The sequence below is a fragment of the Physella acuta genome, unplaced genomic scaffold (genome assembly GCF_028476545.2).
Source record: "Physella acuta isolate Inbredline_101_S28 unplaced genomic scaffold, ASM2847654v3 ptg000801l, whole genome shotgun sequence".
Taxonomy (NCBI): Eukaryota; Metazoa; Mollusca; class Gastropoda; family Physidae; genus Physella; species Physella acuta.
In genome coordinates, this window is record NW_026732319.1 from 249,438 (window position 1) to 262,646 (window position 13,209).

The following is a 13,209-nucleotide window of genomic DNA, read 5'->3' on the forward strand; positions in this document are numbered from 1 at the left end:
AGTTACATTTAAGGAAAAAACGACAAAAAAAACCAATTGAAAAAATGACAATGTTAAATGTTAAAAGTTTTAAAATGATTTATTTTGGACTTCAAAAAGAGTCTTGAGAAAAATATTTTGTAATAAGAAATTCCAATGAGAAACGAAACTAATATTTTTAGTAGATTTAAAGTGTAAATCTATAACATGGAACGTGCACTGTAAGGCGCAAAAAATAACCGCTCGTTTCCATTGATCACATCTAATAAGGCTGTTGTCCACCGTGGTTGCCTCTGTAAATACATTATGTCAAAAATGTTAACAATAATTAAAAGTCTTGTTAGGTACTGTTACATACATACTGTTGTAAATACTGTAAATATGCCAAAATTATTAATACAAATTAAGAAGACTTGTTATCTGAAAGTTATATAGATACAGGGTATACTAATATCAACTTTAGAAGTTTTTGTTGACATATTATTGTTTAATACAAAAATTCAGGGGGAAAAAAATTAGCAAAGTAATCTTTTTTTTTGCTATTGATTCTCTAACATAAATTAAGCCAACAAAAAATTATAACCAGTCGGTGATGAATTTTACATAGGTTGATTTACAGATTATACAGTGATATATGCTGATCATGTTACATAACACATGTTATGAGTGTGTTATAAAACAAAGCTCTCGTTCATCATTGTCAGACACAAAAATCAGAAACAGTGAAGGATGTACTGCTAATGTAATGTGAATGGGATATCCACATGGGTCTACGACAAATTCCCGAAAGACACTTTCCCGAATGCCGTTTGCCCGAAGGCCGATTTCCCGAATGGACACTTGCCCGAATGTTAGTGAGAATAAAAAAGCACATGTAAGTAAAGGACGACTGACAACTTTTAAAATTAATTTTACTTTGTCAGCGTGAACTTTTTATTTGGGTTGTGTGTAAATTAATTATAAAACCAAAATTACAATTAATTAGTATTTTAAATAAGCGTGTAATCACATTGGTATTAAAATAAAATCTGGATCAATTTTGTTCGTAGAAATAATAATGATAATTATATTGTATAAACTTAAGGTTCTATTAGAAATGAGTATCGAAAAAAAATATGTACGTATTGCTATAATATAAGAAGCTAGTATTGAAATAATAATGTGTACGCATGGCTATATAAGAAGCTATTTTGAAATAAATGTGTAATTAAGCCCAGCGTTGTGCTAGTATTGAAAAAAAGTGTACCAATTGCCAAGTAAGGAACTAGTAATAAAATAAAATGTATAATTAAGAGTATATATAGAACTAGTAATGAAATTCATGTTAACTTATGGTCAAACGTGAAGCTATTCATGAAATAAGTTGTGAACTAATAGTTCAAAAATGGTCAAGTATTAAAACAAAATATGAACTCACGGTGGGTCATAGTTGCATGAAACCAGGTTGGGCATTTCTTCATTTTCCTCACACTGAGTGATGGCACAGCCAACTGATACTGAATCTCTCCACACCATCTACAAATCACACAATGATTTAATTAAAAATGGACTAGGATTAATTTTTTTATTACTACAATGTATTCTAGTATTTATAATTGAACAGAATATTTGATGAATAAAAAAAAATATCTCACTACTGATATGTAAGCTATTGACAACATCTCACCTGTGAATAATGACCACAGGTAGGTGAATCCTGAGCAATACATTCCCAGTCATCATCAACATATTCCAGTTCCTTTAACCAGGATGCAGCGCTTCTGTAGGCCAAATACGTGGCGTTGTCGTCCAAAGCTGCAACATGACAGGTTCGTTATTTGTCACAAAAGTCTTTAAAATTTCGACATTGACGGGGAAACTATGAGACGGGTCTACTAGTGTTTGGTTAATAAAGCATGGATCTATTTCTGGTAGAAAAATGATGGTAGGAATCTACCTCTGTTAGGTTAATTATGGTATGGGTTGATTAATGTTATGTAGGGATCTACCTATGTTGAATTTATTAATGTTATGTTAATTAATTATGGTATGGGTTTATTAATGTTATCTATAATGGTATGAGTTTATTAATATTAGGTTACGTATGTCATGGGTTTATCAATGTTAGGTCAAGTATGGCATAAATCTACTACTGATAGCGTTATGATGGTATGGGCCTACTAGTAATAGGTTAATGATATGGGTTTACTACTAATAAGTAAATAATGGTATGAGTCTTCTACTGATATGTTTATGACATTATGGGACTACTAGTGATAATTTAATGATAATATGGGTCTACTACAGGTGTTTATGATCATATGGGTCTACCTCTGATATGTTTTTGATTGTATGGGTCCACTTCTGATATGTTTATGAGGGTATGGGTCTACCACTGATATGTTTTTGATTATATATGTCAATTTATGATATGTTTATGATGTTATGGGTCCACTACTTGTATGTTTATGATGGTGTAAGTCCACTACTGATATGTTTATGATGTTATGGGTCTATTACTGTTATGTTTATGATGGTATGGGTCCACTACTGATATGTTTATGATGGTATGGGTCTATTATTAATAAGTTTATGATGATGATCTTACGTCCATTTTGGTATAAGTTCTCCCCGTATTGTTGATTGCTGTGTTCAAATTCACACCTGGATGTCCAGTCTTCTGCGAACTCGGCCAGTGTAGTGTCCCATACCTGGTGATAAAATATAATTAGGAAAGCAAAAACAGTCCGTAGCAAATGAATTGACCCCGGACCCTGCACCCCCCCCCCCCCCTTCTCTCTTCCCACAATATAAGGTACTTGCCTTTCATGACAAAAGGCTGATAGATGCTAGTTAAAATTATCACAAAAGGTGATAAATTCTTTTTTAATTTCCAAGAGAATAAAAAACCAAAAAAAACAAGCTTTATTCTAATGGAACCTAATCGTGTAGAATTTGAAAAATATCGACTTCAATTTTATGGGCCATCAACTAGTAGCTGTACTTTCCGTGCAGCCTGATCCTCTCTGAACCCGTAAAACCACCCTGGCTAATACGGGTGAAAAGAGGCCAGGAACTAAAAGGGGTATCCAAGGCCCTCCGGCAGACATTTTGACCTGAAGCTGCGGCCTCCACGTGGCCACGGAAGGGTGCCCTACCCGGGTAGCTAACGGCAGCTAGGGATTTTTAGTCTGTGCATCCGTGCCGGCCGGCGTCCCCTGGCCGACACATGGATGCCAGTCCGGAGAGCCTGGTACGTCGGATTCCCAAGACCCCCACATGGTGGAGCCGGGAGATTTGCCCGCATTGGACGGGTGAATCTCCATTGCTGGCTCAGAATAGCGTGGGGGTGGAGAGATGCAAGACTGCCGGGAACCAAAAAAGGGTCTGTTCGCGATCCCAACCAGACGGTTTGACTTTAAGCTGCGGCCTTCACACGGCTTCGGACGAACTCCACTAGTCGGACCAAACCCATGACCTCCCTAGTGAGTGCGGGATGGCTGGTGGTAGTGAACAGCAGCTAGAGGGTTTTCGATCTGGTCGAGTGGAACTGTTGTATGCGTTTGGCTCTTTCCGAAGAGCCTGGTACGTCGGTCTCCCAAGTCCCCTACATAATAGCGTGGGGGAGGAGAGGTGCAAGACTACCGGGAACCAAAAGAGCCCGCCGCCAGATCTCTCTTTTGACTTTAAGCGGCGGCCTTAACGGGGCTTCGGATAATACCACTGGTCTGACCAAACCCATGTTAAGTGGATGCGGAATGGCCGGTGGCAGATAACAGCCGCTAGAGGGTTTTGATCTGACGGAATGCCCCCCACGATCAAGCTGGGTACCAGGCGGTAGGACGACGTCCCGCGTCTGGTGGGTGGGGAAGGAAAGCCCGGTGAGAACCGACGGAAGTAGCGACCGATGTGTGGGAAACACTGATGATCGGGGTTTGCCACACTGAGGCCTGCCTGGCTAATGGAAGTGAACCTTCTGAGCCGGTTTCCGTATAAGGAAGGAAGGAAGTAGCTGTACTAATTTATTACTTCGTTTTGAAAAACGTTAAATTGATGCAATTAATTTTTCTACATTTGTCAAATGATTAAAATGTTTGCTATAATTTTGTGTAATCTGGAGAAATATTATTTAAAAGATTTAATACTAGTTTAATACATTTCCATGATATAGTGTCAACTTACCAGAGCTAGAAAAACATGACATACAAAACAACTAGCTGTTAGCTACTAGATGGCGACATAAATATTACCATACCGCAGTAAGCAACTAGCAGCGACACAAGATCTACCTACCAGAGGTAGCTACATATGATATACATACACGACGAACTTACCAGGGATGGAATACCCAGATCATTCCTCACGTCATTGTGAGCCTTCAAGAACGCTTCAATGTCATCAGACGACAAGGTCAAGGTCACGCCTGCCTGGGCCACAGCTACCACAGCCAGCAACAACAGGATGGTCTTCATGGTGGGTGGCTAGATTAAAAACAGTTTTCATAGACAGGAAACAAAATAAACTTTCTGCTTATAGAAACAAACAGCTGAACAATAGTTCTTTGAAAAATGATTTAAGCATGCTCCTTTTTTTTCAGAAACATCCCGCTAATCTTAATCTGCTGAATCTAAATTAGACAATATCGTTTTTAAATGTAATTATTAATAGCACCAGAGCAACCAAAAAATTAAAAGGTGTCTCACCTGATCGTAGTAGGCTATCTGTTCTAGTATTAAAGCAAGTTGTAGAACGTCTGTGAATTTCATTGAAGTTTCATCAACATAAATACACCCAAAAAAATGCGTAGGCGCTTAGAATAATATGGCCTTGAGTTTAAATTGTTTTTTTAATTACTGCTGATTAATTTGTTTCTGACGCATATTTTTTTTTTACAATTAACAATCGCCTTAATTAGGAATTACTAGGAAGATGTAGATGTAGATGTAAATGTAGATAAAGATGAAGATGAAGATGTAGATGTAGATGTAGATGTAGTTGTAGTTGTAGTTGTAGATGTAGATGTAGATGTAGATGTAGATGTAGATGTAGATGTAGATGTAGATGTAGATGTAGATGTAGATGTAGATGTAGATGTAGATGTAGATGTAGATGTAGATGTAGATGTAGATGTAGATGTAGATGTAGATGTAGATGTAGATGTAGATGTAGATGTAGATGTAGATGTAGATGTAGATGTAGATGTAGATGTAGATGTAGATGTAGATGTAGATGTAGATGTAGATGTAGATGTAGATGTAGATGTAGATGTAGATGTAGATGTAGATGTAGATGTAGATGTAGATGTAGATGTAGATGTAGATGTAGATGTAGATGTAGATGTAGATGTAGATGTAGATGTAGATGTAGATGTAGATGTAGATGTAGATGTAGATGTAGATGTAGATGTAGATGTAGATGTAGATGTAGATGTAGATGTAGATGTAGATGTAGATGTAGATGTAGATGTAGATGTAGATGTAGATGTAGATGTAGATGTAGATGTTGATGTTGATGTAGATGTAGATGTAGATGTTGATGTTGATGTTGATGTTGATGTTGATGTTGATGTTGATGTTGATGTTGATGTTGATGTACAAAAAGTGCAATGTCTATATATTATGTATATGCCATTTAAATTTAATTTATGGTTAAATTACGTTTAAGATTACAAATAAAAATATTTCCTTCTATTTTAAGTCCAACATTTTCATGTTTGCTGCGTCCATCAATAGATGTATATATTTCTAATATATGCATACACACGTTTCTTCTTTCTTTTATTATTAAATTAGTTCAAAACTTGACGAACTTGCTAACTTTGCAATAAAAAAAATTGACAGAAAACTATATTTTCGTGTTTTTTTTTAACCAGTAAATAAATTTACTTATTTTTACCGTAGTGTTTGACTAAAATAGATGATACCTATATATGCTTTGTTTTACCGTAGTTGCTGACTAAAATAGATGTTAACTACTGATAATTTGTTTGACCTTAATGTTTGTTGAAAAAGATGCTATCAAACAGTTGCTTTGTTCCACCGTAATGCTTGACTTAAACAGATGTTAACTACAGATTAAAGTTAGGAAAGCTGTCGACAGCCCCCCATAAAAAGCGTTGGGCTAGAAAGGGAGGTCTTGAAGATAATATATTCGACTTTCGAAATATACTAGGCAATTAACGACCTATGGGTAATTTGTGATGGTTCACTGATCACAGCAGAGGTAATACAACAGGGAAATTGATTTTTTAGAGGTTGTTTAGTAAAGAAAAATAGGTCGAATGGTTTGACTTCTAACCCTACAGTCTCCAGTTCGAATCCCTAGCTTGAGCTCATTCCTGTGTCATCTCAGTTCTAATGGGTACCTGGCTCTCGATAAAGAAAGGCGGCTGGGCATAGTGCTGACCACATGACTACAGTAGACACCGAGGTCAATGAAAAGTGTCACATTACGTCAATCACCCCATTGACCGTAAGGGCAAGGCGGTTCAGTGCTAATCTGTTCTCCTCTATGTAACTTGCTGGTTTACGTAATGTTTCCCTTTTATTCGAACCACCAGGTTCAAACATGATGGAAAACTCAGTCAAAATAAGATCTGTTGTTATGGATCCTGTGTAGTTTAATTCTGTCTTCTGTATAGTTTTCTAGCTGGATTTGGTTCCATAGCCTTTGTCAAATCTAAGAACAATCTACAACTCAAGATTTATTTAATTTTGTAGTTTTTGCGTCTAAATAGATCGGTGTCACCAGCTTCTATAGTTAGTATTTAGGAAAGTATGCTTTTATTTTGATTACTCTAAAATAAAAATAAAAACAATTGATCTCTTTAAACACAATAACAGGAGAGAGCGAGAAAGCGAGAGAGAGAGAGAGAGAGAGAGAGAGAGAGAGAGAGAGAGAAAGAGAGAGAGAGGGAGAGAGGGAGAAATTAGAGGGAAAGGGGTAGAGATTTCAACTGATGTTAGTTCACATGTTTTGTGACTTAAGAATATTTGGCACACACAATGCTTAGCCGCCTTTATATTCCCTAGTGTGAGTCATGTATATCGTATAGACTCGATCCCAGGCTACGAGCTGGAGACTTTCGCTCTAATATTTGACCACACCGTTATATCCCAGCAGGATAGTTCAATAACACAATTCGAACCCGCAGTTTTAAACGTAAGTTGGCTGTCCGTAGTCACGAATTATTACGGGAAATTTTAGTGGTGTTACAAGCTATGTTGTGTTTTACTTCGTCATTTTCTTTCTTGTTGAAACAAGTATAAAAATAATTTTAAAATTATTGCTTTCAAAAGTTACCTCCCTTATACATAGCCCGAGTGATGTAGGTTTTGGTTACTTTTTTTTTCACAAAAAACTTCTATGCTTATATAAGAAAATATGGCATCTAGACAAATAATTGTTTTTCCTCTGACGGAAAAAAATATTTTTTTGGTTACACTCTATGGTCGGTCTACGACCTCACAAAATATCAGGGGGTGGGGGGGGGGGGGGGGGGGGGGGCAGGAAGTCGTTCGGCGATTATTTTTTTTATATATAAATCATATAAGGATAATTTTTAGCCCTTGCCGTAGGCTTACAGATCGACACTTTCTCCATACGGCCTAGACATTTATTAGCTAGATGTACAGAGGTTAAGTACCTTAAATCTTTGGGGAAATTACCTTCTGTTTTTCACATCAATTACGAAGATTATATATATATATATATATATATATATATATATATATATATATATATATATATATATATATATATATATATATATATATATATATATATATATATATATATATATATATATATATATATATATATCGGTTAATCGGTTGAAACTGACCAGTCGTGTTTTCCGTATATATATATATATATATATATATATATATATATATATATATATATATATATATATATATATATATATATGTATATATATATATTTTTTTTTTTTAATTTATTTATTTATTTTTATATGAGTATGTGTGTGTATTTGCGCGCGTGTGTGTGTATGTGTGTGTGTGTGTGTGTGTGTGTGTGTGTGTGTGTTTAACACTCTTTACTAGTATTTCCCGGCTACGCCTTGTTAATGTAAATTAGAAATTATACGTCAGACAGAAATTAATCAGCAGTAATTAAAAAACAATTTAAACTCAAGGCCATATTATTCTAAGCGCCTACGTGTTTTTGTGTGTATTTATGTTGTTGAAAATTCAGTAAAATTCACAGACGTTCTGCCGCTTGCTTTCATACTAGAACAGATACTTCAATCAGGTGAGATACATTTTCATTTTTTGGTTGATCCTGGCCTTTAGGGACGAACGTCGTTGAGAGTTTGCTGATGTCCCGCAGGTCTCGTTCTGATCTCGTTTCGGACTAGTGACTGTAGGATGTCACTGAGTCCACCCAGCTCTGATGAGTACCTGACTTAAGTTGGGGAAAGTAAAGACGTCTGCGCAAAGTACTGACCATCCTTTTATATTCTGAATTCGTTCTGTCATTTTAAAACTTAAAGGTTTATCGATGTTTCACTCACTTCAAATAAATCCATTCGTTTTAAGCTTGACATTTTGGTTGTGAAAACAATAACCATTTAAAGCAGGGATTTCCAAACAACGGCCCGTGGGCCGTATGCGGCTTGCGATGTCCTCTCATCCGGCACGCGGAGATATTTTTCACCACGGAAAACAAAATGTTTTAGGAGGTGGCTGAGGAACTTTGCCCAGAAAATTCAAAACAATTTGAAAATGTAGCTTTGGTTGCAAATACCATCAGTTTCACTCAGTAGCGGTTTTCTGACTTGATTTCAAAGGCAGAAGAAGTGACACGATGAACTGCATCTGGAGGTCATTGAATTGCAAGCAAATGACCTCCTTAGAGACAAGTTCAAAGATGGACGGTTGGGCTTTAATAAGTTTTTGCCCAAGTAAAACTTTCCTAATATTAAAAATTTGCATCAAAGTACCTTTCAAGTTTTGGAACAACACACCTGTATGAACAAACATTTACAAGAATGAAATACGTGAAGAACAATTTGAGAACAAACCTAGCATTCGAGAGTGTTGTCTGCCCTGGACAGTGTTTCTTTCAAACTTTTTTTCTCAGGAGGGGGGGGGGGGGATATGAAATTTGTATATATTTCTATATAAAATATAAATTGGGGGGCGTTTGACGTTCTTTGGGGGGAGGGGGGGGCTCTGCCACCCCTATGAGATGCCTGAAAGAAACTCTGCCCCCCGAACTGATATTCGATAGTTAATGTGGCCCTCGGGCTGAAAAGTTTGGAGACCCCTGATTTAAAGTCACATGAAGATTTTGTAAATCAATTTGAATTTATTAAGACTACTCGCTAAAATTTTTACTGGATTATTTTTCATTTCAATAAAGTCGTTTATTTTCTTCTTTTCAAGTGCATATATAAAACTTGAATGTAAAATCTTTTACTTATTTGTGTACGTTTTAGTATTAAGGGTGACTAAAACATTCGCGAAAGTTAAATCATCCACTCTATGAACAGCACACTATACTGCTATGTTGTGCTATTATTAATTAAATTTGAAAAAAAAATGTCTAATTTAGATTCATCAATTAAAGAATAGCCGGCTGTTGCTGAAAAAATCTAGCTTGCTTTAATCAACTCCCAAAGAACAATTGCTCAGCTGTTTGTTTCTATAAATAGAAAGTTAATTTTGTTTCCTGTCTGTGAAAACAGTTTTTCATCTAGCCACCCACCATGAAGACCATCCTGTTGTTGCTGGCTGTGGTAGCTGTGGCCCATGCAGGCGTGACCTTGACCTTGTCGTCTGATGACATTGAAGCGTTCTTGGAGGCTCACAACGACGTGAGGAATGAACTGGGTATCCCATCCCTGGTAAGTTCTCGTGTATGTATATCATGTGTAGCTACCTCTACTTAGCTAGTAGCTAACAGCTAGTTGTTTTGTATGTCATGTTTTTCTAGCTCTGGTAAGTTGACACTATATCATGGAAATGTATTAAACTAGTATTAAATCTTTTAAATAATATTTCTCAAGATTACACAAAATTATAGCAAACTTTTTTAGTCATTTGACAAATGTAGAAAAATTAATTGCATCAATTTAACGTTTTTCAAAACGAAGTAACAAATTAGTACAGCTACTGGTTGATGGCCCAAATAATTGAAGTCGATATTTTTCAAAATCTACACGATTAGGTTCCATTAGAATAAAGTTTTTTTTTTATTCTCTTGCATAATATTTTTTTGGACCTTTTGTGATTTTTTAAAACTAGCTTCTATTAGCCTTTTGTCATGGAAGGCAATTACCGTATATTGTGGGAAGAGAGAAAGGGGGGGGGGGTGCAGGGTCCGGGGTCTAGTCATTGACTACGGACTGTTTTTCGCTTTCCTAATTATATTTTGTCACCAGGTATGGGACACGACACTGGCCGAGTTCGCAGAAGACTGGACATCCAGGTGTGAATTTGAACACAGCAATCAACAATACGGGGAGAACTTATACCAAAATGGACGTGAGATCATCATAATAAATCATTAATAATAGACCCATACCATCATAAACATATCAGTAGTGGACCCATACCATCATAAACATATTATAAGTAGACTCATACGATTAAAAACATATCAGAGGTAGACCCATAGGATCATAAACACCTGTAGTAGACCCTTACTATCATTAAATTATCACTAGTGGTCCCACAATATCATAAACATATCAGTAGAAGACTCATACCATTATTTACTTATTAGTAGTAAACCCATATCATCATTAACCTATCACTAGTAGGCCCATACCATCATAATCAAACTAACATTAATAAACCCATGACATACGTAACCTAATATTAATAAACTCATAACATTATTAACATATCATTAATAAACTCATACAATACTTACACTAACATAAATAAACCTATACCATCATTAACATCGCATTAATAACCCCACACCATAATTAACATAACATTAATAAACCCATACACTAATTAAGATAAACATTAATAAACACATATTATAATTAATTAACATAACATTAATAAACCCATACCATTATTAACCTAACAGAGGTAGATTCCTACCATCATTTTTCTACCAGAAATAGATCCATGCTATATATAACCAAACACTAGTAGACCCGTCTCATAGTTTACCCGTCAATGTCGAAATTTTAAAGACTTTTGTGACGAATAACGAACCTGTCATGTTGCAGCTTTGGACGACAACGCCACGTACTTGGCCTACAGAAGCGCTGCATCCTGGTTAAAGGAACTGGAATATGTTGATGATGACTGGGAATGTATTGCTCAGGATTCACCTACCTGTGGTCATTATTCACAGGTGAGATGTTTTCAATAGCTTACATATCAGTAGTGAGACATTTTTTTTATTCATCAAATATTTTGTTCAATTATAAATACTAGATTGAATTGTATTAGTAAAATTATAATCCTATGCCATTTTGTATTAAATCACTTTGTGATTTGTAGATGGTGTGGAGAGATTCAGTATCAGTTGGCTGTGCCATCACTCAGTGTGAGGAGAATGAAGAAATGCCCAACCTTGTTTCATGCAACTATGACCCACCGTGAGTTAATATTTTATTTTAATACTAGACCATTGTGGAACTATTAGTTCACATCGTATTTCATTAATAGTAGACAATGATTGACGAGAGCTTTGTTTTATAAGACACTAATTGCATGTGTTATGTAACATAATTAGCATAAATCACTCTTTAATCTGTAAATCAACCTATGTAATATTCATCACCGACGGTTTTTACTTTTTTGTTGACTTAATGTATATTAGAGTATCAACAGCAAAAAATAAATGTCTTCGCTAACTATGTTTTCTTGAACTTTTGTCTTAAACCATAATATGTCCACAAAAACTTCTAAAGTTGATATTAGAATATCTATGTATGTATGTAACAGTACGTAACAAGACTTGTTGATTATTGTTAACATTTTTGACATAATGTATTTACAGGGGCAACCACGGTGGGCAACAGCCTTATTAGATGTAGACAGCTACAGTGATCAATGGAAACGAACGGTTACTTTTGGCTCCATACAGTTCAAGTCCCATGTTTTAGATTCATATTTCAAATATAATATTAGTTCCGTTTCTTATTGGAAAACTATTTACGAGAAATTATTCTCAATGCCTTTTTGAAGTCAAAAATACATCTTTTTAAAACACTTAACTATGTAATTTTTTCAATTGTTTTTAATTGTTCTTTTTTTTTTTCGTTAAATGTAATTGTGAAAGGAATTTCCTCCAACACAATTCAAAATTTCGTGTCAGCCATGATTTACTTTCATCATTCTTTTCTTTATGGATTGCAAACATTTTGAGTTAATTGGCATGTCTCAAAATGTGATGGAAATTTTAGAATCGATGTGGAGAATTATTTGATTAAACCATGTTTCTCTTCAGTTGTTAAAACAAATTAAACCATCTCCACATAACTTAATGCTTAAACTACAGAAATAAACCTTAAACATAACCACATTTGAAGTAACAAAGTTTCTCAAATATTAACGTAACAAAGGATCTACACCGTTACAGGCTAGTTTCCTGAAATAGACATGCATGATAAACAGAATTTCGTCTAAAACCTCCAGACTAATTAATCCACTGGAAATGTAAAGCCGTTTTAAGCCTGCCTGCATGTATCTGTATCTTGGCGACATAACATATCAATAAAACTGAGCGCAAGGGATTATGAAATCCGAGATGGATTCGAACCTGATACGACGTCAGCTTGTAGCCTGAGTTGTTGTTGTTATTGTTGTTTTTTTGCGTCAATATTTATGCAAGTAAGCTAAGCAATGCCTTAAAACCATCTCCACATTTTATCTGCATGTGTAACTACAGGTATTAAAAAATAATTTAAGTTTAATCATTTTCCACGTTGAAGAAATATTAGACCAGAATTGTTTTCTCATATAACAAAACATAAGCCTTTATAACCACCTTGCTAGTTTCGATATTAGTGTTACAAACCTAAACATAAACTTTCTATATAGAACAAGTTTCATATAAATTTTCATTACTAATGATGAATTGTTTTCATCCAAATAAAATGTTTGTGTACGTTTAGGCGAAAATAGCATTAGATAAATGAAATTTTTTTTGTAACATCTATGTTACATTTTTGTAACATTTTACGAACCAAATTATTTAGTTTTTAAAAATATTTTTTCCTCAGTGGCAACTACATCGGCCAGCAGCCGTACTAGT

The 13,209-nt window shown here is 35.2% G+C and overlaps 2 protein-coding genes across 2 annotated transcripts; one reads left to right on the plus strand and one right to left on the minus strand.

Annotated features, from left to right (window-relative positions):
* Nucleotides 1-187: 187 nt before the first annotated feature.
* On the minus strand, nt 188-3,068 carry LOC131951131 (uncharacterized). The gene is made up of 5 exons (XM_059313422.1): nt 3,015-3,068; nt 2,567-2,669; nt 1,646-1,773; nt 1,397-1,494; nt 188-272 (listed from the first exon to the last, which is right to left on the minus strand). Exons 1-5 carry the CDS (start codon nt 3,066-3,068, stop codon nt 242-244), a joined length of 414 nt encoding a protein of 137 aa, XP_059169405.1. The 3' UTR covers nt 188-241.
* A 6,623-nt stretch (nt 3,069-9,691) lies between these two features.
* LOC131951132 (uncharacterized) lies at nt 9,692-12,068 on the plus strand. The gene is made up of 5 exons (XM_059313423.1): nt 9,692-9,829; nt 10,367-10,469; nt 11,174-11,301; nt 11,451-11,548; nt 11,953-12,068. Exons 1-5 carry the CDS (start codon nt 9,692-9,694, stop codon nt 11,981-11,983), a joined length of 498 nt encoding a protein of 165 aa, XP_059169406.1. The 3' UTR covers nt 11,984-12,068.
* The last annotated feature ends 1,141 nt before the right edge of the window (nt 12,069-13,209 follow it).

Bases quoted from the DNA above. Each gene is read 5' to 3' on its own strand.
- LOC131951131 (XM_059313422.1), bottom strand. From the start codon at position 3,068: ATGTCTGCCGGAGGGCCTTGGATACCCCTTTTAGTTCCTGGCCTCTTT. The intron at 2,670-3,014 runs GTATTAGCCAGG...TTTTATCACCAG, and splicing joins TTCCTGGCCTCTTTTCACCC to GTATGGGACACTACACTGGC. The intron at 273-1,396 runs GTGAGTTCATAT...ATGTATTTACAG, and splicing joins TCATGCAACTATGACCCACC to AGGCAACCACGGTGGACAAC.
- LOC131951132 (XM_059313423.1), top strand. From the start codon at position 9,692: ATGAAGACCATCCTGTTGTTGCTGGCTGTGGTAGCTGTGGCCCATGCA. The intron at 10,470-11,173 runs GTGAGATCATCA...GTCATGTTGCAG, and splicing joins GAACTTATACCAAAATGGAC to CTTTGGACGACAACGCCACG. The intron at 11,549-11,952 runs GTGAGTTAATAT...ATGTATTTACAG, and splicing joins TCATGCAACTATGACCCACC to GGGCAACCACGGTGGGCAAC.